Source organism: Macaca thibetana, chromosome 8 (genome assembly GCF_024542745.1).
Source record: "Macaca thibetana thibetana isolate TM-01 chromosome 8, ASM2454274v1, whole genome shotgun sequence".
Taxonomy (NCBI): Eukaryota; Metazoa; Chordata; class Mammalia; order Primates; family Cercopithecidae; genus Macaca; species Macaca thibetana.
In genome coordinates, this window is record NC_065585.1 from 100,207,661 (window position 1) to 100,235,459 (window position 27,799).

The 27,799-nt window shown below is 39.6% G+C and overlaps 1 protein-coding gene across 1 annotated transcript in view; it reads right to left on the bottom strand.

The window, feature by feature from the left end:
- Positions 1-3,494: 3,494 nt before the first annotated feature.
- Positions 3,495-27,799, bottom strand: part of HOOK3 (hook microtubule tethering protein 3) — a 137,895-nt gene continuing 113,590 nt past the window's right edge. The window contains exons 18-22 of the mRNA XM_050800387.1: positions 25,700-25,782; positions 23,546-23,646; positions 21,142-21,246; positions 20,909-20,980; positions 3,495-16,051 (exon numbers count right to left, since the gene is read on the bottom strand). Coding sequence (XP_050656344.1) covers positions 15,911-16,051; positions 20,909-20,980; positions 21,142-21,246; positions 23,546-23,646; positions 25,700-25,782 — 502 coding nt within the window. The 3' untranslated portion in view covers positions 3,495-15,910. The remainder of the gene's footprint in view (positions 16,052-20,908; positions 20,981-21,141; positions 21,247-23,545; positions 23,647-25,699; positions 25,783-27,799) is intronic.

Below are 27,799 nucleotides of genomic sequence, written 5' to 3' on the forward strand. Positions count from 1 at the left end.
AAAATAATTATGTTGAGTAAAAGAAAACTCAGGCAAAATGAGTACGTACTATATGATTCCATTTACATAACATTATAGACTATGCCAAATAATCTAGTGACAGAAAGCAGAATCATCGTCGAGAAATGGGGGTGAGTATGTGGGAGCTTGGAGGGACTAGAGGAATGACAAAGGGGCCTGAGCAAACCTTAACTGGGAGTATGAACAGTTCATCACCACACACACGTGTATTCATATTTTGGACAATATCCTTAAAATATAGTCCCCCAAGCTGGGTGCGGTGGCTCACCTGTAATCCCAGGACTTTGGAAAGTTGAGGCAGGCAGATCCCTTGAGTTTAAGAGTTTTGAGACCAGCCTGGGCAACATGGGGAGACCCCATCTCTACTAAAAATACAAACATTAGCCGGGAGTGGTGGCACATGCCTGTAATCCCAGCTATTTGGGAGGCTGAGGCAGGAGAATCTCTTGAACCTGGGAGGTGGAGGTTGCAGTGAGCCAAGATCATGCCACTGCACTCCAGCCTGGGCAACAGAATGAGATCCTGTCTCAAAAAAAAAAAAAAAAGGCAGGGGGGTGGGCCACGCAGTGACTCAAGCCTGTAATCCCAGAGGTGGGTGGATCATGAGGTCAGGAGATGGAGACCATCCTGGCTAACATGGTGAAACCTGTCTCTACTAAAAATACAAAAAAATTAGTTGGGCGTGGTGGCAGGCACCAGTATTCCCAGCTACTTGGGAGGCTGAGGCAGGAGAATGGTGTGAACCCACGAGGTGGAGCTTGCAGTGAGCCGAGATCACACCACTGCACTACAGCCTGGGCAACAGAGCAAGACTCTGTCTTGGAAAATAAATAAATAAATAAATAAATAAATAAGCTGGCAGGAGGATTGCTTGGGCCCAAGAGTTTGAAGTTACAGTGAGCATTGTTTGTGCCACTGCACTCTAGCTTGGGTGACAGAATGAGACCCTGTCTTATGAATAAATAAAGTCCCTCAAATTAGGCACCAGGGTACTTAATATTTTATATATAACTTTTTTTTTTTTTTTTGAGACTGAGTCTCACGCTCACCCAAGCTGGGGTTCAATGGCGTAGTCTCGGCTCACTGCAACCTCTGCCTCCTGGTTTCAAGTGGTTCTCCCACCTCAGCCTCCCAAGTAGCTGGGACTACAGGTGCGTGCCACCACACCCAGCTAAGTTTTGTTTTTTTAGTAGAGACAGGGTTTCACTATGTTGGCCAGGTTAGCCTCGAACTCCTGACCTTGTGATCCACCTGCCTCGGCCTCTCAAAGTGCTAGGATTACAGGCACGAGCCACCGTGCCCGGCGGACATTATATATATAACTTTTTTATAGCTTATGTTACGTGCAGTTAGATACCTACCAAAAGAAGTATGAGTGTTAGTTGTGGCTTCGAACCTACCAGATTTCAGTGTGAACAAATTCAGTTTCTACCTCAGGTTTTGTTCACACTGAAGTCATGTACCTGACTGTTGTGTACCGTGAACATGCTTGGCATAGAAATCAGAAAATGGGGAAAGAGTTTACTTCAGAAGTATGGTCCTCATAACAGACATTTTCCTTCGAGTCCAGAGTGGCAGCTGTGTAACCTGGTCATCCTACCACTGAGAATTGCAGTGTGTTCTGTCACCCCATGGACCTGGTCTTGTCCACGACAGTTTTGACAAATAAGAGACGTGATGCCATGTGGTTTCCAAGGCTGGGTATAAGAAGCTGCAAAGCATTCACCTGGGTCTCTTAGGACTCTTGCTCTAGGGAAAGTTGGCTGCGTGGAATAACTCACCTAGTCATTTTGTGAGAAAATCTAAACAAGTCCTAGCATGAGCTGTGTGGAAATCTCCAATGCGCCTTGGAGGTGCCATCCATATCAGCCTGGGTGCCAGGCATGTGGGAGAGCAAGTTTTCAGATGACTCTGGCCTCACACGTCATCTAACCTAACCACACCCAAATGGGAGATCACATCTGAGAACAGCGGAGCCTGAGCTTGTCTCCAGACTCAGGAAGGATAATAGGTTGTTTGAAGACCCTAGGTTTTGGAGTGGTTTGTGATACAGCAATAGATAATCAGAACAGTAGCAAAAATATATTTAAGGCAAACCTAGCAGGCCTTTGGCTGGGGAACACTTTTTACATGGTTTTGCTCTGTTGCCCAGGCTGGAGTGCAGTGGCATGATCTTGGCTTACTTACACCCTCGACCTCCTGGGCTCAAGTGATCCTCCTGCTGAGTAGCTGGGACTACAGTTGTGCATCACCATAACTTCCATTGTGAACTTTAATGCTTAATTAATATGGGTATCTCCAAGCAAATGAGGAAAGAAAACTTGTATTTATTTTTCTGACATTAAAATGGGTACTATTTTGGCTAAATGTATACTAGTTTTATTTTGCTGCTAACTTCACTTTGGAACTAACAAGTTGATATTTAATGTAAATATAATCAACTTCCATTCTGCTACTACCATTTTAAAGAACACCAAAGATGCCAGATTTCAATGATTAGGAGATATTTGGGGGAAAAGGATAAATTGTAAGGATCTAAGAAGGCAGGAAAAGTGCATTTATTGCCTAAATAGGGTGTCAACAATGCTTTACGTTGTGACATTAAGTTTTCACAAAGAATACCATACTCTGGCAAAATCAATCATGGCAATGTGCTAGCTCTAGAGAGAAGCAGTCATGTTTCATTTTTATCCTCAAAGGCTAATCAGCTTACAAACATAAAATACCAGCCTAAATCAACATGAAATCTACCACCAGTACTGGAAAAAACCCAAAGAATACTTCTGACTTACGCTCACTGCAACCTCTGCCTCCTGGGTTCAGCAATTCCCCTGCCTCAGCCTCCCAAGTAGTTGGGACTACAGGTGCATGCCACCACGCCCAGCTAATTTTTGGATTATTTATTTACTTACTTGCTTATTTATTTATTGAGATGGAGTCTCGCTCTGTTACCTAGGCTGGAGTGCAGTGGCACTCTCGAGCAATCTCGGCTCACTGCAAACTCTGTCTCCTGGGCTTAAGCAATTCTCCTACCTCAGCCTCCTGAGTATCTGGGATTACAGATGTGTGCCACCAAGCCTGGCTAATTTTTGCATTTTTAGTAGAGACGGGGTTTCACCACATTGGCCAGGCTGGTCTTGAACTCCTGACCTCAGGTAGTCCGGCAGCCTCGGCCTCCCAAAGCGTTGGGATTACAGGCATGAGCCACTGTACCTGGCCAATTTTTGTATTTTTCGTAGAGATGGGGTTTCACTGTGTTGGCCAGGCTGGTCTTGAACTCTTGACCTCAGGTGATCTGCCTGCCTTAGCTTCCCAAAGTGCTGGGATTACAGGCATGTGCCACTGCTCCCAGCCAGTGACATAATCTTTAAATTGATAGGACACAATGGCAAGTGTCAAAGGAAAGTGGAAGAATATCACCAATTATGAAGTACATTTGTCAGAGTTTAAGAGCAGAAAAAAGAAATCTAAGCTGAATTTTTATACAAGTCTTTATTTACAACTTGTTTAACAACTGTACACTTTTTGCAGCCTTGAAAACATTTTTGTACTTGAATGGGAAAATATAGTTTGACCAAATCTTAACTTTATTCTTCATATACATATACATATCTTATATGCATACATATAAACACATACATATAGTTAATACCATAACAAGTTGGCAGTCGTAAAATTAAAATGAGTAAGTGATATCAAAAGGAAATACAAGATTTCAAAAACACTAAAAATCCATCTTCTGGTGGTTTCCTGGACTTTATGGTTTTGTGATTTCAGTTGAAATTTCTTACTGAGGCTCTTTAGGAAGTCATTCACCTCAGAAAAACAGCAAGAAAACCCACCAACCTCAACACATAGTAAATGGTTGGAAAACTCAGTAAACAGGTGGAAAAATGCTTGGACATCATTATGTACAACATTGCTAAATCTGTATTTCATTTTTGAAGTGAGAAGTTCCAAGACCGATGTGGACATCGTTTTTGGATTATAATGACAAAGAATGAAATTGTGAAAATGTAAATTCAATACTCAATCAGAAAGAAGAATATACCTAGCAATATCCTTTTTGCAAAGACTAAAATGCAAGGTGGATTACTACAATGTCAAATATGAAACTAACAACAATTCACAGAACAATCAATAGTACTTAAGACATGAATATAAGGCTTCAGAGGTGGGGCTGTACTCAATACAGTTCCAGCTCCAATGTACTAAGGTTTCGTCCAGCTCATCTAAAAAGTTTTAAAAATAATACAAGGGGAAAAAAAAGCCTCTTTCTATCCCCAAATTTTTTGATATAATTTATTAATCAAACTAAGGCAAATTATTATTAGATATGTTTAAATTTTACTATTAAATAATAAAAAACTGAGTGTTCTAAATGGTGGGCAATTGTTAAAACATGAAAACTGCAAAACAAGATAAACCTAGAAATTATTTTCTAAGTACAAAGCATTCTGAATTACACAGAACCTGTAAACAGCAAAGTTCATGACAGCGATGATATTTTAGTGCATTTGAATTATAAATAACTAAGGCTGTTAAAAAATAAAAGATTTGGGCCAGGCGCAGTGGCTCACACCTGTAATCCCAGCACTTTGGGAGGCCAAGGCGGGCAGATCACGAGGTCAGGAGATCGAGATCATCCTGGCCAACAAGGTGAAACCCCGTCTCTATTAAAAATACAAAAGTTGGCCGGGCGCGGTGGCTCAAGCCTGTAATCCCAGCACTCTGGGAGGCCGAGACGGGCGGATCACGAGGTCAGGAGATCGAGACCATCCTGGCTAACACGGTGAAACCCCGTCTCTACTAAAAAAATACAAAAAAACTAGCCGGGCGAGATGATGGGCGCCTGTAGTCCCAGCTACTCAGGAGGCTGAGGCAGGAGAATGGCGTGAACCCGGAAGGCGGAGCTTGCAGTGAGCTGAGATCCGACCACTGCACTCCAGCCTGGGCGACACAGCGAGACTCTTGTCTCAAAAAAAAAAAAAATACAAAAGTTAGCTGGGTGTGGTGGCGTGTGCCTGTAGTCCCAGCTACTTGGGAGGCTGAGGCAGGAGAACTGCTTGAACCCAGGAGCGGAGGTTGCAGTGAGGCAAGATCGTGCCACTGCTCCAGCCTGGCGACAGAGCAAGACTCCGTCTCAAAAAAAAAAAACAAAAACAAAAAACATAAAATAAATAAAAGATTGCTGTTAAAAATATTAAAAGGCCCCAAATCACTGATTGGCATTTGTGTACAGTCATTTCTTGTATTTAGAGTAAAATGCTATTTCTTATTTCAAACATATTGAAAACGTCTCTTAACTAATATGAATCGCTACAGAAACATACTAAAGTAGGTCACCAAGAAGATAATAAACTGAAGTCACACCACTTACTCATTTGTACTTGAACTACAATAAGAATTTCATCATAACTTGCTTGACACTGCTGGATCAAGTCTGTTGCTTGACTACAAAAATTTAAAGAGAAAGAGGAAAGCATCAAGCCTTCCTAACAAAATAATTCTAAGCACCAAGCTGACTCAAAAGGATTATGGTTAGTCCCTTATTTCCATTAAAAAATTTAGACATATTACTATAGATCCATCTAGTTATGTTAAGCACTTTAGTAACAGGCCAAGTAAATTAATACATATTTTTAAATGTTTTCATTAGCTAAGTCACTGGAATAGTAAATGCCTCATACATAAAACTTAATTTGATTCATAATGTAAGTTAATAAGAGGAGGAAGTTATGAAGATAAACAAAAAAATTGCATCTTGATGTTCCTTTGAGGTGGACTTCCAGGAGAAATGTTTAAGGGACAGAAACAAAAAAAAACTATTGGCAATGTTTATTAGATCTATATAAATTTAAAAGGAAGGATATCATCATGAAATGTATCAATCTTTATTTGAAATAAGCATTCATATCAATTTGCTTGATAAATGTTAACTATATAACATCAATTTATAATGTATATTTTTTAGAGACAGGGGTCTTGCTTTGCCACCCAGGCTGGAGTGCAGTGGTGTGATCGGACCTCACTGCAGCCTGAACCTCCTGGGCTTAAGCAATCCTCCTGCCTCAACCTCTGGAGTAGCTGGGACTACAGGCATGAGCTACCATGCCCAGCTAATATCAATTTAAAAAGAGTACATAAAAAGGGAAAAAACACTGAAGATATTAAGAAATGATTTATAAAATGATTTTATCACTTGAAAAATAAAGTATTGAGAATCTGTTCTTAGAAAAATATACACTGAAGACTAGCTTAAAGGAATGGGGTTTTGATTTTTCCCAAGGTCTTTAAAAAGTATTGGAATTAATTTTTATAAGAGAAAAACTTTCTCTAAGTATGGTGGTAAAATCTCAGAGTTGTCATAAGTTACTTCACTGCCTTTATTTTGTCCTTATTTTCTCTCTGGGCATTAAAAGTACTGTTGAATGGCATTTTCGGCAATACTGGAAATGTTCTATACCTGTACTGTCTGACAGGTGACCACTATCCACATGTGACTTTGGAACATCTGAAATGTGGCTAGGCCACTAAGAAACTATAGTTTTAATTTTACTTAATTTTAACTGCCACATGTGGCTACTGAATTACCTATAATCTACTCTTGTCTAGGTTAATAAGAAGACAATGGAAATTAAGATACTTAGAGACTTAATCATTCAACAATTAATTAGTGGAAGATATTCAGAACACTGTATTTTGTCCTTATGTGTTATGTTTCACTTTTAACTTTTTAATTTGGGAGAGAAAAAAAGCAGTCCTTTCCCTCAAAGGCCAGGGTCTAGACTTCTCTATTCTAGCATTGCTCTCTTCTAGATGAGCTTCTTATGCAAAGCACGTCAGTAAAACAGGGGATAAGGTAGAAGAGAAACGTTTTGTACTATAAAAGCACGTCTCTCATCTACAAACAGAACAAAACAAATGATAGAATGTTCTTATGAGCAAATCTCTCTATTCTTTGGCAGTAATTGTGTCCATATTTATGTAATGTAATAAACAAATATTTCAGTATTTTTGAACTATGATTTGAATATTAATATACTCAAGTTACAAACGGAGAAGTCCTGGCTCCTAAAGAAAGTCTCTTGGTAGAACAAGCTGAAAACTTTGCTATATATGAATGTAAGAAAATGGCCAAGTTCACTGGGCGTGGTGGCTCAGGCCTATAATCCCAGCACTTTGGGTGGCTGAGGTGGGTGGATTACCTGAGGTCAGGAGTTCAAAACCAGCCTAGCCAATATTGCAAAACCCTGTCTCTACTAAAAATACAAAAATTAGTTGGGCATGGTGGCGGGCACCTGTAATCCTAGCTACTCAGGAGGCTGAGGTGGGAGAATTACTTGAACCCAGGAGGTGGAGGCTGCAGTGAGCCGAGATTGTGCCATTGCACTCCAGCCTGGGCAACAGAGTGAGACTCCAACTCAAAAGAAAAAAAAAGAAAAAAGAAAACAGCCAAGTTCATAAAACCTATCTGTTACAGGGGAACTCAGAATGCTTTTGCAGCCTGCCATCTTTAGTGCCTGCCTTTCCAGTCACCTCTTCTCCACCATTTTCTTGATCCTCCGACTTGACAGAACCTGGCTTTCCTGTCTTTAGGTACATGCAGTGACGGAGGCACTGCTGAAGTTAGGGGCAATCTGCAGGTTTGTATTTCAGGAGGCAGGCAAACCAAAGGTAAGAACATCTTCTGACTAACTGTAAGATGGGATAATTTTTATGAATACAACTTCAGAAACCGTCAATTTTCAAGGGTGTTTGCATTTGAAAGGATCTGGCTTCTAAGTATTACATTATAAAAGAATCTTCTTAAAGAGACATGTAAAAAGTAACTCATGTCCAGTAGCTCCAACCCAGCTTCCAACAGATTTCTAGACTTACACCTTTAGATTCCTGACTCTAAGATAATAGAAAATGCCAGAAAGGTAGAGGGGAGGAGGGAAAATAATGATCTAATATTAGTAAAGTGCTACAAATTTTGCAGTAAAATATACTACATAAATGACTAGAAGTAACAGTAAATAATATTAAGATACTATATAAAGACTATATATTCAGACACTAAATAAAATAAACACACTATAGAATGTACATGGAGTAATCACTACCCATGGGTTGACAAATACATCAGAATAAACACAAGTCCTTTTTATTAATTTTACAACATAACTGCTAAAGTAATTATTTTCCTTCATCAAGTTAGTTACCACTCAAGTGATAATGCCTACCTGGAAGTCTCCCATGTTAAAGCCTCAACATGCTTTGGTAGTTTTCTTTTTCTCATGTAGGAGTTGCTTTTCTCATGATACCTAAATCCTCCTCTAAGCTCTAAGTAGATATAATTCAGATTTGATAGTCCCATGGGCCCAAACTTTGAGGCTGTGAACACCTCTGATTTCACCTTTATCAGGTACATAATGGCGCAATGTTGAGTATACTTTAAAAATGTCTACTTTTGCCTTCTTTTAAAACAAAACTGTGTGGGGCTATTGTGTGTAAATAAGAGGGACATAAAATTGAGCCTATGGCTTGCAAACTAGATAAGGCAGATCTAGATAACACCAAGTTGCTCACGATCTTCAGTCACCACAGATTTCTTCGCATCTCATCAAATCACAGTATCCTTAGCGACCTAAAATCACTTTCTGAGCTTTAGTAATAGCCAAACAGTCTCAAAATGAAAAAAAGTGTTTTTCCCTTTACTAATAAACATATACAATTATATTATGTGCCTAGTTAATACTCAATGAAGGCAAGGACCATTAGAAAATAAATTAGATATTTGTTTACTCTTTTACTGAATAATCATGTAATACAGAGGATTTTAGGCAAACTATTGCTTTGGGAACATCTGTTTAGATAATCCAAGTTTTCATTATATTAGGACTTCTCTCTGCCTGCATATTTGTTTATAATTAAGCTATTTCTTATCCCAATGATCCATTCCACTTCCTAGGAATGAATTTGCCTTAATAGCCTTCCATTACGTTCTTAGGTTTCTATTGTCATGCAAACACACACAGCATGCAAACCAAGTCTTACAGAGTATTACTGGAAATTATAAGAAAACAGAAAACTTCTGAAGAGACATCAAGTAATTCCTGATCTATATCTATATATTTATCTATCATAGGAAAACATTTATAACCACAATCACCAAAACTCATACACTTGCCATAATTAGGTTCAGGTCTCTTGTTTCTCAAACGAACATCCTTTTCTCTATCATTTCAGTGCAATGTGGAGAATCCAAGGATGCTCATGTTTTAAGTCAACATTAATTAAATATGTTTTATAAGTTTCTATAGTCATAAATATAATACATGTGAATTGGTTCGATAAAAGGCTATTTAAAAAATAAAATCATCTACATATACTTCCCCAGAAAATCATCAGTGATTTAAAAGAGATGGATGCCACGCCATTTGTGCTGCCTCTTGTTTTCTAGAAAGGAAGCTAAATATTAATACTTCGGTAATTTGAGGGATTGGGTGGAAATTAGCTCTGTTAGTGGCATATTATGTTTTTTAGGCTTCTGGGAACTGAACAGCATTTGCTGCAAAACTTTAGACCACTTCTGTGCTAAAACTGGACAATAAAACATTTTCAGCAAAAGGAACATATACCAATTATTATTTAAATATTCTTTATAGATAGAAAGTAAAAATTAGATGACAGATGCATTGAGAATAGCCTTCCTCATAGAAAAAACTTCATGATATATAACATTCAAAGCATTATTATAGCTATCAAGAATAAGCCCTGAAACCTCTAAATGTAACGAAACTAGGTTGGATAATTACCAAAAGAAACTGCCATTCTGACAGAATTGTAGGAAGAGAGATTATCCTTATTGAATGGAAAATTCTTCTAATTTATAAAAATGAAAAAATAGAAAAATGATAAAATAATTTTCGAAGATTCTGACATCCCATTTTATTTTGCTCAGAATAGTCTTTCATCCTACTGTATGGTATCACACAGGCTTCACTGTTAAGAAGTACAATGCTACATCAGTTTGATGGCCACTGCTAGGCAAAGAATCCCTTCATAATATAAGAATAAAAACTCAAAATATTCTTCTACAGTTTCATGAATAGACAACAAAAAGCACTTTGTCTTCATGTTGTTATTTTGCCCTCAGCAAAAAGCAAGATACCAAGCACTTTCCTCTCACTTTAGAAACAGAGATGTTCTTATCCACATGGCTGTAAACTAGCTGGGTTTCCACTAGCTGTGGGTTGTGGATGCTTTTTCAGATAAATCACACACGATCCAACTGGGGATAACTGGAGTTATCCTGGAGTCAGACATTTGGATAATAGAAGACTAAATGCAGAGTTAAGATAATTTTTAAAAGTAATTTAGATTTTTGTTTCAAGATGATTATTGTATTGGGATAAAGACTTCCAAGTTTTTAACATGCTATTATCATTAAAACAAGAGGTGAATTTTTGTGAGGGAGCAGGAGAGGCTGAAAAATATTTCAAACGATTACTTAGCTAACAAGAATAAACCAAACTGCTACTTTTCAAAAGGGGATAGGAGGCTGGCGCAGTAACTCTTGCCTGTAATCCCCGCACTTTGGGAGGCCAAGATGGGCGGATCACCTGAGATCAGGAGTTGGAGACCAGCCGGGCCAACATGGTGAAACCCCATCTCTTTGTATTTTGTAAAAATATAAAAATTAGCTAGGCGTGGTGGCAGATGCCTGTAATCCCAGCTACAAGGGAGGATGAGGCAGGAGAATCGCTGGAACCTGGGAGGCAGAGGTTGCAGTGAGCCAGGATTGTACCACTGCACTCCAGCCGGGGGGAGGGGAGGGAAGGGGAGGGGAGTGGAGAGAAGTGGAGGGGAGAGAAGGGGAGGGGAGGGAAGCGGAGGGGAGGGGAGGGGAGGGGAAGGGAGGAAAAAAAAAGGAAGGAAGGAAGGAAGGAAGGAAGGAAGGAAACAAAAAGAAAAGAAACGAGAAAAGAAAAGAAAGGAAGAAAGGAAGGAAGGAAGGAAGGAAAGGAAGGAAGGAAGGAAGGAAGGGGAGACAGTAAAATGGCTCATCAATAAAATATGTATTTTCTTCAATCTAGCTCATCTTTCACTTAACAATCACTCACTACTGATCTATTTGCCCAGCATGGATTTTCATTCTTCTGTGAGAACTGCTGGAATATACAGGTTGATGTTTCTTTCCTTTTTTCTTTTTTTTTTTCTTTTGAGTCTCACTCTGTGGCCCAGGCTGGAGTGCAGTGGCACAATCTCGGCTTACTGCAACCTCAACCTCCTGGGTTCACGTGATTCTCCTGCCTCAGCCCCTCGAGTAGCTGGGATCACAGGTGCCTGCCACCATGCCTGGCTAATATTGTATTTTTAGTAGAGATGGGGTTTCACCATGTTAGCCGGGCTTGTCTTGAACTCCTGACCTCGGTGATCCGCCCGCCTTGGCCTCCCAAAGTGCTGGGATTACAGGTGTAAGCCACCGCAACTAGCCACAGGCTGATGTTTCTGACTGGATAACATTTAGCTTAATTTTGTACAGTTGAGCTTTTATTATACTAACAATAAAACCTCAACAAAATTACAGACAGCAAGTTCATCCTTATTATAGTCTAATAATCTAATTAAAACCATTATATCAGGTTAAGGATGTCTAATAGAAATGTCAATCTTGGTAAATTTCGGAACATAGGGTCTTTAGGGACTTCTTTTTCTGCATTACTATCAAATAGACAAATGGTAAAAGATATAACAGAGTTTTTCAAAGTTCTTTAAAAATATGTACAATTGTACACTTGATTCTCTTTTCAGATATTATACACTACTATATTTTCTGGATTACAAACTTTAAAAATACACACTGTGGAACATAAATGCTAGGTTTTAATATTCTTTAGTTCTTTTCTCACCCTGGTTAGAAGGAAAACAGAAAGTCATCTTCCTGTTTATAAGACTTCAGACACTGTGGTGACAGCGTGCTGCAACCCAACACAGCAACCCTGCAGTTGCTCCATGCTGGTGCCTGGACAAGCTCCACTGCACGAGCCAACGTGGCCCCAGGAAGGTGCTGTATGCAGGAGTTTGTAAAAATACAGCACAGCATCACTCATGATGAGGCAAAGTTCCTAGTGTCTTTAAAAAATTTCCAGATAGACGATACAACATCGCAAATCTCCTGAGGAATCATTAATCATTACTAGAGAAACAGAATGTCATAAACCCTGTCCAAAGCCGGACACCTGACATGGAGTTGCCACCATTACAGTTAAATTTTATTCTTGGCTTTCTCATACCTAAAGTATATTCAGAAGCTATTTTTTTTTTTTTTTACAAAAGCCTGTTTTGTTTTTAAACATCATAAAATGTTTAGAAATATAATTTCTCCTATGTAATGAAACTAATATACTAAATTTTATAGGTACAGTAAAGGAGAATGAAAATTATAAATGTAGGCTGGGCGGCCGGGTGCGGTGGCTCATGCCTGTAATCCCAGCACTTTGGGAGGCTGAGGCGGGTGGATCACGAGGTCAGGAGATGGAGACCATCCTGGCTAACATGGTGAAACCCCGTCTCTACTAAAAAATACAAAAAATTAGCCGGGTGTGGTGGCCTGTAGTCCCAGTTACTCAGGAGGCTGAGGCAGAGAATGGTGTGAACCCAGGAGGTGGAGCTTGCAGTAAGCGGAGATGGCACCACTGCACTCCAGCCTGGGGAACAGAGCCAGACTTAGTCTCAAAAAAAAAAAAGATAAGAAAATTATAAACGTTAACATCAAAATAATAACATACAATAGATGCTGAAGAAAAGTCAGAAGTACGACTGGGCGCGGTGCCTCGTGCCTGTAATCTCAGCACTTTGGGAGGCCAAGGTGGGTAGATCACGGGAGACCGGCCTGGCCAACATGGTGAAACACCATCTTTACTAAATTACAAAAATTAGCCGGGCATGGTGGTAGGCACCTGTAATCCCAACTACTCCGGAGACTGAGGCAGGAGAATTGCTTGAACCCGTGAGGCAGAGGCTGCGGTGAGCCGAGATCGCGCCATGGCACTACAGCCTGGGTGAGGAGCAAGGCTCCGTTTCGAGGGAGCGGGGTGGGGGAATTCAGAAGTAAAACTCCCCTCTAAAGGCCTGGCACCTTTCCAACCCAGTTAGAGAAAAAAATATCTGGGTAGGTGGATGGGTAGGAGATTAGGACTGGGCCTGTAAATAGAAAATGAAAATGAAAACCTCTCATCTCACAGAACAAAATTCATTCAGTGAGTAGTTCACAGACTTTTTTTTTTTTTTTTCTTCTTGAGACGGAGTTTCGCTCTTGTCACCAGGCTGGGGTGCAATAGCGCCATCTTGTTTCACTGCAACCTCCGCCTCCCAGGTTCAAGCAATTCTCCTGCCTCACCCTCCCAAGTAGCTGGGACTACAGGCACACACCACACCTGGCTAATTTTTTGTATTTTTAGTAGAGACAGAGTTTCACCATGTTGGACAGGCTGGTCTGGAAATCCTGACCTCAGGTGATGCGCCCGTCTCGGCCTCCCAAAATGCTGGGATTACAGGCATGAGACACTGCACCTGGCTCTTGTTTTCATCCATCATATTCTGCAGGTACAATTTTCCCAAAATTTTAACTTACCAAGGTTAGTGCTCACATCCCAATTTGCTTGATTGATTGATTGATTGATTGAGACGGAGTCTCATTCTGTCGCCCAGGCTAGAGTGCAGTGGTGCGATCTCAGCTCACTGCAGTCTCTGGCTCCCACGTTCAAGTGACTCTCCTGCCTCAGCTTCCCAAGTAGCTGGGATTACAGGCACGTGCCACCACGCCCAGCTAATTTTTGTAATTTAGTAGAGATGGGGTTTCACCATGTTGGACAGGCTGGTCTCACACTCCTGACCTCAAGTGATCCACTCCCGCCCAGGTCTCCCAAATAGTGGGATTACAGGCTTGAGGCACCATGTCTGGTCCCAATTTGCCTTAAAATTAGTTGGATCCTCAGGCTATTTGTGAAATACAGGTAGGGGTAAGAACAGTCTGAAAGTTTTTAATCTTTTACTTTGGAAACTTTCCAGTTGATCAGGTCTGCGTAGCCTCCTGAAGCCCTACAGCAGTTCTACTCATGGCTACCTCCGTTTATCCCTAACTCTTGCTGCTTTGTGGTCTCGTCAGGCAGAAGCATTCATGCTGTGTTCAGACTTGTGCACTTAACGTAAAAAATTAGCCATAATGTATGGCTCCACTTCTGTGTATACTCAAATCTTTCTTCAACTACGGCTTCTGAGGACAAACAAATACTACTGATTTTTGGGTCATCTTTCTTATTAAAAAGTAAGAAAGAATTTAAAAATCAAACACTTGAATATAGTTTCTAAAAATTCTTAATTACATTTAACTTGATTTGAGGTTACTTGTATTTAACATAAAGAACTAAATGAAACCTGAACTTCCAAATAGCAAGTACATGAAAAAACATCCTCCTATATTAAGTAACCTATCTAAAAATAAACAAAAAATACCATGACCTAATTTCAGAAACTTTTTGCTTTAAAAAAATGGGCTATGTTGTAAGAAAAAAGACTTAAATATAATTTGGGACCAAATACATAAGTCAATATGGAAAGTTAGAAGGCATTTCATTTTTAAATGAATATTTCGCACTTACATAGCACCTTATATATACAAAGTGCTTTACAATGATTACTTGACAGCCCATTCATCGATGTAAATAAATGTGGTTTACAATCTGTTAACAAATGTAAGCACTTTGAGGCAACCAAATACCCAAGAAAATCTATTTAGTAACAAATTCCTGGACTAGCAGATAGATGTGAGAAAAAACGTAAAGAGATCTGTCATAATATAACATACAAGAAGTTACTAATGTTAATGACTGATATTAAGATGTCAAGTGTTACGAATTATTAAAAAATGGAAGGGTTTATATTAAAGAATAAGTAAAACACATGGGGCATAAGTCAACAAACAGCCCAAAAATAAGACTACCAATAACTTGTACATATATGAAAGAAAACTCTTTTAGATGTGGAGAGCAACTGAAGGTATGTCAACCACATTGCTAGAAAATGATCCTCAGTTACTAAGATATTCCAAAACAACAACAAGAAATTAATGCAGTGCCTGATTTTTTTCTTTTGTAATTTATCCCAAAATAACCTCACCAATACATTCACTTCTGCCAGCAAACAAGATAGCAGGAAATAATGAAATTTTATGTATTTATGTTTTAAAAATAGTCTCCAAATCTTTGGACAAATTTAATTTCCTATAAAACAATGTGAAAACTCGTTTTTTCCTCAAATAATTCTACCAGGTGCCTTAGGGAAGATGTGATTAGCACCTCTGCCAATGTATTTATGTCTTTGCAAAAAGAACACTTGTCAACCATTTTGTATAGTAAATATGCAAGTTATTTGAACTGTACTTGGAAAACAATTGAAAACACAGATTAATACATCATAAAAAGATTAATTCCCTTTAAACAAAGACATTCTTATAAAGCATGGTAACACACAGGCACAATAAAGAATATAAATTGTATTATCAATTATTGGCAGAAAATCTAATTTATTACAAATCCTACACCTTTGAGGAAGAGGACATTTTCATACAAAGAAAAGTATTACACTATTATACAACATTTTTAATTGAACATGTACAAATTTTTGGCACATTAAAAAGAACTGAAAGGACTACAAAATAAAAACCAAACAAACTAAAACAAAGATATGGGAGAGAGAAAAAGTCCTCAAAATGAGAAACATTAAGTATTGACACAGAAGAGAAACAAAAAGTAAGCTGGCTGAGTTTCCTGAAATGTTGTTGTGTGTAACAGAAGTATGCTGTGGGTGCAGGTGTCTGTGTTTGAGCAGCAGGACTTCTCTACCTTGCTGTGGCCGGCTGCACGTGGCCTGGGTACGATCTTCTGCTGCTGGTCGCTTGCCTCTGCCTTGCCAGAAACGACTGCCCTGAGCCTGTGCTTGCCAGTCTGTCTTCAGCTGCCTTTTTATGCAGAGTCATTCCCTGCAACATTAAAATAAAAAAAGGAATCAATGAAAAAATAGTGGAACATACTTTCACAAAATAAAATTTCATCATGCAGAATTTGTTACATTGTATCATAAAGCACAATTAGGAATGTTAATACTACTCACTATAGATTAAAATCTCATAGAGGCATTTTAGTTCCCACAGTTAGGCACAAATTTTCTTTTGGAAAAATTCAGGCTTAATTGTCTGATTTTACAACAAACAATACAGGAGATGATAGAGACAGACATTACCCACACTCAATCATACTTCCTTTCAAATTAAATGTAGAAAGTGATTTTTTTCCAAGGAAAAGAGCATGATTGGTAGCAGTTGATTCACTCCGGTGGTGGAAATCACAGGGTTTATTTAGAATGAAAAACACAAATGCTTGTGTTGTTTCTTTAGGTGGAAAGCCACACTAGGTACTGTACATACCACCATGCTGTTTTTCTTCACTTCAAGGCAGACTTGTATTCTCAAACAAATTAAGAAAACTTCCTTACAGTCCACAACAGAGGGCCCAAATGAGAGAAAGGGGTCTTTCTTGAAGACAGGAGAAGGATCGCCTACTAGCTTAGAAGGGAGAGGAGGCAACTGCTGGACCTAGAGCACTTTAACAGGAGGGAGGAAACCTGCAGGGCACTCCCTGACTGTGGAGGAATGACAAGAATATGATAATAACACTACTTACTAAAGGCAGAAGTCTATGAGTAGATCAGGAAAAAAGCAGTTTTTTGGTACTCATTTAATAAGACAATGAAGAATCCTAGCCAGAGAAACATTAAGAACTGAGAGATGGCCAGGGTAGTGGCTCATGCCTGTAACCCCAGCACTTTGGGAGGCTAAGCTGGGAAGATCACTTGAGGCTAGAAGCTCAAGACCAGCCTTAGCAAAATAGTGAGAAACCCCCTCTCTAAAATAATAAAAAAAAAATTAGCTGGGCATGATGGCATGCCCATAGTCCCAACTACTTGGAAGGCTGAGGTGGGAGGATTGCTTGAGCCCAGGAGGTTGAGGCTGCAGTGAGCCGTGATTACACCACCGTACTGCAGCATGGGAACAGTGCAAGACCTTGGCTCAAAAACGGTAACAACAACAAAAATGAAAGAGCTGTTGTTTAATCTCACTAATGACTGAATGCAAGTAAACTGCTGGGCATAAGTAGAAGCTGGCAGCAAGGAAGAAAAAAGCAATCAAGAAGATTGCATTATTTTATCTTTTTTCATTTTTTTTTTTAGACGGAGTCTTGCCATGTTGCCCAGGCTGGTCTCGAACTCCTGGGTTCAAAAGATCCTCCCACCTTGGCGACTCAAAGTACTGGAATTGCAGGCGTGAGCCCATGCGCCCAACCTCAGCTTTGCATTTTTAATACAATTTCAGTCTATCCTATCAATCCAAATACATAATATTTTCCAAATAAGAAAAATCTAAAACATGTTTTTAAACTCAATTTGAAATCAGAGCACTTAAAGTTTTGAATAAAATTGACAAATGTTTATTGGTAATCTTTAACTTATACATTTGGCTACATATATTAAAATTTATATTTTATTTAAATATTCTAATTTTTCCACTTTCACATTTCAAGCAATTTATCCAAATTCTTCACACAGGTTAAAGACCTCAATCTATTGCAAGGGCATTCCCTGAGCTACTTAATATCTCTTCCCTGCACTCATCATTTCCATTTCCATTTAAAGTTACCTGAGATGCAGAACTTTCTGAATGTAAGCATGATGTAATTTACTTATCTGAACGTAACTTCTGGGAGTCTATTTGGATTTATTCCTTCACTCTCTAAGTTAAAAATTAAGACTATTCTGGCCGGGTGCGGTGGCTCACGCCTGTAATCCCAGCACTTTAGGAGGCTGAGGAGGGTGGATCATGAAGTCAGGAGATCGAGACTATCATGGCTAACACGGTGAAATCCCGTTTCTACTAAACAAAATACCAAAAATTAGCCAGGCGTGGTGGTGGGCGCCTGTAGTCCCAGCTACTCCGGAGGCTGAGGCAAGAGAATGGCATGAACCTGGGAAGCGGAGCTTACAGTGAGCCGAGATCATGCCACTGCACTCCAGCCTGGGCGACAGAGCGAGACTCCATTCAAAAAAAAAAAAAAAAAATTAGGACTATTCTTTAGTATCACTTCACAGAATAAATCAATCTGGTTCCATAAGAAACACAATATGTGAAGTCATAAAAATCAATCCAGAATATGAAACTACTGGGCTCGGCGGGGTGGCTCATGCCCATAATTCAGCACTTTTGGGAGGTTGAGACGGGTGAATCACAAGGTCAGGAATTCAAGAACAGCCTGGCCAAGATGGTAAAACCCTGTCTCTACTAAAAATATAAAAATTAGCAGGGCGTGATGGCAGTCACTTGTAATCCCAGCTACTCAGGAGGCTAAGGCAGAGACTTGCTTGAACACGGGAGGCAGAGGTTGCAGTGAGCCAGGATTGTACCACTGCACTCCAGCCTGGGCGACAGAGTGAGACCCTGTCTCAAAACATAGTAATAGTAATATGAAATTATTAATAAGGCCTGAAATGCAGAGCTCCCAGATTGCTAACACTAAGGTTCCAGGAGGACAGGGAAGAGACAAAATAGTTTAAAAGTCAGGACTAATTCCCAGAGAATGTCCTTAAATATATAGTTTTATTTTTTCTATTTTTTGAATTTTAATTTTCAAGAAATCTGTATCTGTTTGTTTTCTGAGATGGAGTCTCGCTCTGTCGTCAAGGCTGGAGGGCAGTGGTGTGATCTTGGTTCACTGCAACTGCCGCCTCCCGGATTCTCCTGCCTCAGCCTCCGGAGTAGCTGGGATTACAGGCACCCACCACCACACCCTGCTAATTTCTGTATTTTTAGTAGAGATGAGGTTTCACTATGTTGGCCAGGCTCGTCTCCAACTCCTGACCTTAGGTGACCCGCCCACCTTGGCCTCCCAAAGTGTTGGGATTACAGGTATGAGCCACCGTGCATGACCTATATTTGTCAATAATAGTATTCTAACTCTGATATGATTTCCTCTTTGGTTTTTAAATTGCAATAAAATCTTTGATATGCAGTTTTTGTTTTTTAGTTTTTGTTTTTTTTGAGACAGGGTCTTAGTCTGTCACCCAGGCTGGAGTAAAGTGGTGCAATCCCAACTTCCGCCTCCTGGTTTAAGCAATTCTCGTGCCTCAGCCTCCTGAGTAGCTGGGACTAGAGGCGCGTGCCACCATGCCTGGTTAATTTTTGTATTTTTAGTACAGACGGGGTTTCACCATGTTGTGGCCAGGTTGGTCTCAAATTCCTGACCTCAGGCGATCTGCCTGCCTCAGACTCCCAAAGTGTCAGGATTACAGGCATTAGCCACTGCACCCAGCCACAGATATGCAGTTTTGACCAAGGCAAATACAGATGTGAAAATAATATATAATGAAATTTAATGAATTTTTGACAAAGATCAAATCACAGTGTTCAGAGGCCAGGGACACTAACCTTTAAGAGGCAGTATCAATTATAACTGTAAAACAAAAACAATGGTACTGTGCCAGTAACAGAGCTACAGGGTCACAGGGGGATGTTAAAAGGAATCTGGGGAGGGGGAAACTGGGTGCAGTGGCTCACGCCTGTAATCCCAGCATTTTGGGAGGCTGAGGCAGGTGGATCACAAGGTCAGGAGTTAGAGACCAGCCTGGCCAACATGGTGAAACCCCATCTCTACCAAAAATACAAAAATTATTCGGGCGTGGTGGCAGGCATCTGTAGTCCCAGCTACTTGGGAGGCTGAGGCAGAAGAATCGCTTGAACTCGGGAGGTGGAGGTTGCAGTGAGCTGAGATCACACCACTGCACTCCAGCCTAGGGTACAGAGTGAGACTCTATCTCAAAAATAAATAAATAAGTAAATAAATAAATAAATGGAATCTGGTCCCATTTCTTGTGTCAGACAACTTTTTTTTTTTTTTTTTTAATGAGACAGAGTCTTGCTGTGTTACCCAGGCTGGAGTGCAATGGCACAATCTTGGCTCATAGCAACCTCTGCTTCCCAAGTTCAAGCGATTCTCCTCCCTCAGCCTCCCAAGTAGCTGGGATTATAGGCATGTGCCACCATGCCCAGCTAATTTTTGTATTTTTAGTAGAGATGGGGTTTCACCACGTTGTCCAGGCTGGTCTCAAACTTCTGACCTCATGATCCGCCCGCCTGGCCTCCCAAAATGCTGGGATTACAGGAGTGAGCCATCACGCCCAGCCAACTAACATTTTTTAAAGGCAGAAGTGGTCTTATTGGGAAGAACAAAAAACAAAAGGAAGACAGAAAGTCTTGGAAAAATACTGAAAGAAGTGCAGCACTCTTTAAAATCCATAAGTATTCACATCCCAACCAGGATGCTCATGAGCATTAGTTTTTGTGTTGGGATATTCAATTTCAAAATCTGCAGTGGTTCAGGGTCTAACAATGTGAACATTTTCCAAATCCCATGAGATAAACTACCCTCAATCAAATACCATCCTGCAAAGACACTGAAATAATCCCACAAAACAAAAACTATTGCATCTGTGTTTAGATAGTATTAATGTCCCTTCCCTTACAATAAAGTCTCTGAGGGACAGAAATTAGACTGACATTTATCTTTCTATCCTCTAGAAATAATGTTTTCAAAATGCTCTAACCCTGTTTACAGTGGTTCTCATATTTGCTTTTCAGTTCAGAAATAGCATTAAGATTCTGTTAGTGTATATTAGGATAGCAATTACTTTCAGATTCATTTGGTAGAGTGACTTCTACAGTAAAGGGAATATAATAAGTATTACATATTCATTGAACTTTTCTTTATGCTCCAAAGTACTATTTTCTTACCATATTGTACCAGGCACTAACAATATATTTCTCTTCCATCTCTCTTTGACTCTTTGTTTTCTCATATTCTTTCTAAAAAAAGCACATGTAAATATGTAAAGATATAAAATAACTCGATATAAATAAAATACTTAAGTTAATTGTTAAAACCCAGGGACACAATTGTAAAATATAACAAGGCTCCCAGAACATTAAAATCAAAACACAATTTATTTTATTGTAGAGTAAATTACCTCTAATGAGTGGAACAGTCGGTCTCGTTCCTGGAGCTGATTTTTAAGAGCTTGGATTTCTGGTGCTGCTCCTTGATTCTGTTTAGGATCTAAAGTACGAATAACCTGTAAAAAATAATAAAAGAAAAATTAAAAAAGTCTCAAACTTAAAGAACGTAACGTTTAAGAAAAGAATGACTATTTTTTAAAAATAAAAGGATAAACTTATGAAAAATCAAAGGTTATCTTACAAGGGTATTTTAAAAAGTAAATGTGGCCTGGAGTGGTGGCTCATGCCTGTAATGACAGCACTTTGGGAGGCTGAGGCAGGTGGATCACTTTAGTTCAGGACTTTGAGACAAGCCCAGGCAACATAGTAAGAACTGTCTCTATAAAAAGTGTTTAAAAATTAGCTGGGTGTGGTGGTGCACCCCTATAGTCCCAGCTACTAAGGAGGCTGAGGCAGGAGGATAACTTGAGCCTGGGAGGCTGAGGCTGCAATGAGCTGAGATCAGGTCACTGTGCTCCGGCCCGGGCAACAGAGCAAGAATCTGTCTAAAAAAAATAAAAAGTAAATGTATAAAATAGTATTAATTGTTGTAACTTAAAGTAAAAATTTGTTATGGGTACATAATATTTGTGCAAACATAAAACTTTTTACTTATATAAAGAACCAATTATAAGAAGTAATTCTGGCTTAAAATTAATAAATGCAGTCATGTACCACATAATGATGTTTCAGTCAGTGATGAACCACATATATGATGGTGGTCCCATAACATTATAAAGGAGCTGAAAAAGTCCTATCACAAAAGTAACTTACCATTGTGTAAGTATTTCCTTATACTATTCAGTACAGAAGCAATACTCCATACCATATAGCCTAGTTGTGTACTAAGCTATAGCATACAGGTTTGCATAAGTACACTCTACAATGTTAGCACAATGACAAAATCGCCTAAGGATGCATTTCTCAGAATGTGTCCCTGTTGTTAAATGACGTGTGTCTGTAAAGCAGACACTGACAGTGGTCTACTCTTTTCCTTTCCTCTGATCTGGTCTGCTAGCCTTCTGCCTCTAATCAGATAGGCACTTTGGGGGAGAGGGTCCTGACTGGTGTGTAAGCCTATCACTGTGGCCCCATTTCTTTCTCTGCCGGCAATCCTGTTTGGGCATGGATATTGGATGTGATTCTGGCTGGCCAACTAGAGGACTGTTGGGAAAGGTCTTTTTACTTCTCCACCCAATATTTTCATTTAGTTTTATTTTATTTTTAAAGACAGGGCCTTGCTTTGTCACCCAGGCCGGAGTGCAGTGATGTGATCATAGCCCACTGCAGCCTTGAACCACTGGGCTCAAGTGATTTTCCTGCCCCAGCCTTCTGAACAGCTAGGATTACAGGTGCATGCCACCATGACCAGCTAATTTTTTAAAACATTTTTTTGTAGAGACGGAGTCTGGGTATGTTGCCTAGACTGACTTGAAACTCCTGGGCTAAAGCAATCCTCCAGCCTTGACCTCCTACAGTGACAGGATTACAGACGTGAGCCACTGTGCCCAGCTCCCCTAATATTTTTACTATCAAAATGTGCAAGCCCATAGAAAACTTGAAAGGGAAGAAAAAAACCCATTTACCCTTAACCTAGACTCACCAATTGCTTCGTTGCCATATTTGATTTCTCTCCACACACACATGCTGTTACTTATTTGGGAGGCTATTTTAAAGTCTCCCAAATAAGTTATTCAGGTCTCATAACGCAGAACCTTTAAATACTTGAGCACAAATCTCCTTAGATTAAGAATATTAACCTACATAATCACAAACCATTATCTGTAAGAAAACTGACCCCCTTAACCCTCAATCCAGGACTCAGAGGTGAATGTCTTGATTCGGCAACTAGAAGGGGGCTCTTTTCAATTAGAATGGGTCCTGTGCTCTCCCACAATCCATGGCCTGTTCTTGTTTTCATGACAGTGACTTCCATTCCAAATTTTGGATTTACCTGATGGTTTCCTGAATGTGTTATTTAGCTTGTTCCAATAAACCTTATTTTGCCTGTGAACTGGAAATAGAGGTTGCTTAAATTCAGGTTAATTATTATTTACAACAATACTCCATCAGAAGGCACAGGATATCAGCTGTCCTATCACTAATTGGTGTTGTTAATTTTGATGACTAATAAGGTGGCAAGTGCCACTCATTTCCCACACAAAGTACATTTTCTTCTTGGTAATTAGTAAGTAATCCATGCAATGACCTATTTTGACCACTGCTTCTTGCTCAGGTTCTTTTTGTTATAAGATATGTTCTTCTCCTGAGAGTTTTCTGCATAAGAAGTTGCTGTAGTGTCCATCCATTATATTTGAGACTTCACTGAAATGTGATCAGAAGGTAGAGTGAGATGCCTACAAAATTCATACTTACACTTTTGGCTTTCTCTAAGTATTTTTTATATCGTTCTTCCATTTGCTTCATTTCTTCCTCCTTCTTTCGTAAAGCTTCCTGTAATTCTTCAATTTTTAAGGCTGCAGATGAAACATAGTAAAATATATACAGATTATAATATATATAGTTATAATATAAATACATTTATTTTAGATTACAACAATTTCAAAAATATTTTAATTGACTAATAACAAATAGTTAACAGCTTTGAGAGACTGGTCTATTTTTACACATAATTTTATTTTTAAAAAATTCAGATTTTTTTTTTTAACAAAAATGTTTTCTTATAAATAAATAAAAACTCCAGTATGGAAGTACATAAATAAAGAATCCATGAAGGATGAATGGATAAACAAAATGTAATACATAGATATAACACATGCTTAGTTATGACACATGCTATGATATGACACATGCTATGATATGGAGACATTATGTTAAGTGAAGTAAACCAGATACAAAAGGATAAATATTACATGATTCTACTTATATGAGTGACCTAGAATAGTCAAATTCACAGAGACAGAAAATGGAATAGTGGTTACCAGGGGCTGGGAAGAGGGAGGAAGGGACAGTTATTGTTTAATGCATACAGAACTTCAGTTTGAGATGATACAGTTTTGTAGATAGGTAAAAGTAATAGTTGTGCTGTGTGAATGTCCTCAACGTTACTGGACTATACACTAAAAATGGCTTAAAATGGTGTGTTTTGTATATTTTACCACAATAAAAATAAGTCTATTCTCTCACCTCTTACCTCTTTATTAATACAAAAGAATTAACAAAACCAAGCTACCCACAGGAGTAAATATTTGGGAAGCACAAGTCTGGATGACTTACATGGAACTACATTATGAAAATATCTTAACATCATATAATATTCATTAGAATACAGAGTTAAGGAAAAATTCAAAGTACAATTAGAAAGTAAGACATTATAAAGATGATTATATACTCCCTATATGTAAATAGAGCCTATTTCTTTCTTTCTTTCTTTTTTTTTTTGGAGACAGTCTCGCTGGAGTGCAGTGGCGAGATCTCGGCTCACTCCAACCTCTGTCTCCTGGGCTCAAGCGATTCTCCTGCCTCAGCCTTCCCAGTAGCTGGGATTACAGGTGTGTGCCACCACTCCTGGCTAATTTTTTGTATTTTTAGTAGAGACAGGCTTTTGTCATGTCGCCCAGGCTGGTCTCAAACTCCTGAGCTCAGGCAATCCACCCACCTCGGCTTCCCCAAAAAGTGCTAGGATTACAGGAGTGAGCCACCGCACGGGCCTTCTTTCTTTTTTTGTGAGACAGGGTCTTGCTGTGTTCCCCAGGCTGGTCTTGAACTCCTGGGCTCAAGCGATCCTCCTACCTTGGCCTGCCAAATTGCTAATTACAGGTGTGAGCCACCATACCCAGCCAATAGAGCCTATTTCTTAAATAAAAATTTAATATAGGCCAGGTGTGGTTGCTCACATCTGTAATCCCAGTACTTTGGGAGACTGAGGTGGGCAGGTGACTTGAGCCCAGAAGTTCAAAACCAGCCTGGGCAACATGGCGAAATCCCATCTCTATAAAAAATTATAAAAATTAGCTGGGCAGGGTGGCTCTTGCCTGCATCCCAACTACTGGGGGACTGGTTAGGTAGAAGGATGGCTTGAGCATGGGAGGTCAAGACTGCAGTAAGCTGTGATCATGCCATTTACTCCAGTCTGGGCAACACAGCCAGACCCTGTCTCAAAAATAAATAAACAGTTTGGGCGCAGTGGCTCACGCCTGTAATCTCATCACTTTAGGAGGCCAAGGTGAGCGGATCACGAGGTCAAGAGATCAAAACCATCCTGGCTAACATGGTGAAACCCCATCTCTACTAAAAATATAAAAAATTAGCTGGGTGTGGTGGCGGGCGCTTGTAGTCCCAGCTACTTAGGAGGCTGAGGCAGGAGAATGGCAAGAACCCAGGAGGCAGAGCTTGCAGTGAGCCAAGATTGCGCCATTGTACTCCAGCCTGGGCGACAGTGAGACTCCATCTCAAAAAAAAATAACAATAAAAAATAAATAAAATAAAATAAAAATTATGTAAACTCACTATCACTATGGCAGTATACAGCAAGCCCATTTAAAAACTATCATAATTAGGAAAACTCACAGCTGTTGTTAAATCTTGGCTCGAGATCTTCAATAATGGCTCTCTTCTTCTGTAGTTCATTATTAGCTTCATGCAGCTTCTCTCTGTAACAAACAGGTAAATATCACTGACTACTGTTTCTGTAATTTTTTCCAGTTCAAATTAAAGATCTAAGTTCTTTATATTTGGATTACACTTGCATTGCACGCAAGTGATATGAAACAGATATGAAAAGACAAAACACAAATTTAATATATTTTAAAAATAAGTAAAAAATATTCCTCTGTTTGAAAAAGTAGTCATTTTAGTTTAGATAGACCTGCATAAAGAGAGGGTATAGATTTTTTCTAGGAATAAGAATATTGAAATAACTTTGCAAAGATTTTACCATGCAAAATCTTGTTGCAAAAAAATGAAGTTCTAAAAATAAGAATTAACAAATAGAATAGTACATATCAATAAAAAAATGAACTAATGATATACGCAACCACATGAATAGATCTCACAGAATGTTGAACAAAGAAAGTCAAAGGGGTAACAATGTGCGATTCTGTTGGTATGTTAAAATGAGTGGAAGATGATACAGATCAGCTGTGTGGCTTGTTTTGCCTTCAATCTAATGGGAGGAAGAACGAAGAATCCTGGTAGGTTACTGGACATATTCCATATGTTGATCTGGGTCACCTAGGTTTGGGAGGCCTTGGCAGGCAGATCACTTGAGGTCAGGAGTTCAGGACCAGCCTGGCCAACAGGGCAAAACCCAGTCTTTGCTAAAGATAGAAAAATTGGCCAGGTAAATCCCAGCTACACAGGAGGGAGAATCGCTTGAACCTGGGAGGCGGAGGTTGCAGTGAGCCAAGATCGCGCCACTGCACTCCAGCCTGGATGACAGAGTGAGACTCTGTCTCAAAAAAAAAAAAAAAAAAATCTAGGAACTTAAGATGTGTACTTCATATGTTATATTCCAATATAAAGGTATTTAAATAATTAACTGAAAGTGAGATATTTTCCCCTCGTATCTGTATAGTATGTGTAATTTTCCCTTTATCATATTTAATATGGCACTATATAACGTAACTAGGAAAAAAGGCTGTAAAAATGGGAAGATATAGAAAATCACTAATTAAAAAAATACATCACTTTATGTCTTTCTGATCTTTTCCATGCATGAAATATGCTTTAATAAACCTTTTTCTTTCTCAGTAAATTTTTTGAGGATGTGACTTGTATGCATTTATGACCTATGACAAAGAACATATACAATATAACAGTTAAAATAATAATAAAACTAAGCCCAATGAATCACTACCATGTTAAAAAATAGACATTGGCTGGGCACAGTGATTCATGCCTATAATCCTAGCACTTTGGGAGGCCGAGGTGGGTAGACTGCCTGAGTTCAGGAGTTTGAGACCAGTCTGGGCAACATGGTGAAACCCCATCTCTACTAAAATACAAAAAATTAGCCAGGCATGGTGGTGTGTGCCTGTAGTCCCAGCTACTCAGGAGGCTAAGGTGGGAGAATTGCTTGAACCTGGGAGGCGGAGGTTGCAGTGAGCTGAGATTGCACGACTGCACTCCAGCCTGGGCAACAGAGTGAGACTCCATCTCAAAAAAATAAATAGGCCGGGTGCGGTGGCTCAGGCCTGTAATCCCAGCACTTTGGGAGGCCAAGGTGGGCAGATCATGACGTCAGGAGATCAAGACCATCCTGGCTAACACGGTGAAATCCCATCTCTATTAAAAATACAAAAACTTAGCCGGGCGTGGTGGTGGGCGCCTGTAGTCCCAGCTACTCGGGAGGTTGAGGCAGGAGAATGGTGTGAACCCGGGAGGCGGAGCTTGCAGTCAGCTGAGATCATGCCACTGCACTCCAGCCTGGGGGACAGAGCAAGACTCCGTCTCAAAAAAAATAAAGAAATAAATAGACCAGGTGCAGTGGCTCACATCTGTAATACCAGCACTTTGGGAAGCCAAGGCGGGTGGATCATAAGGTCAGGAGTTCAAGACCAGCCTGTCCAACATGGTGAAACTCTGTCTCTACTAAAAATACAAAAAGCCAGGCATGGTGGTGGGGGCCTGTAACCCCAGCTACTCGGGAGGCCGAGGCAGAGACTTGCT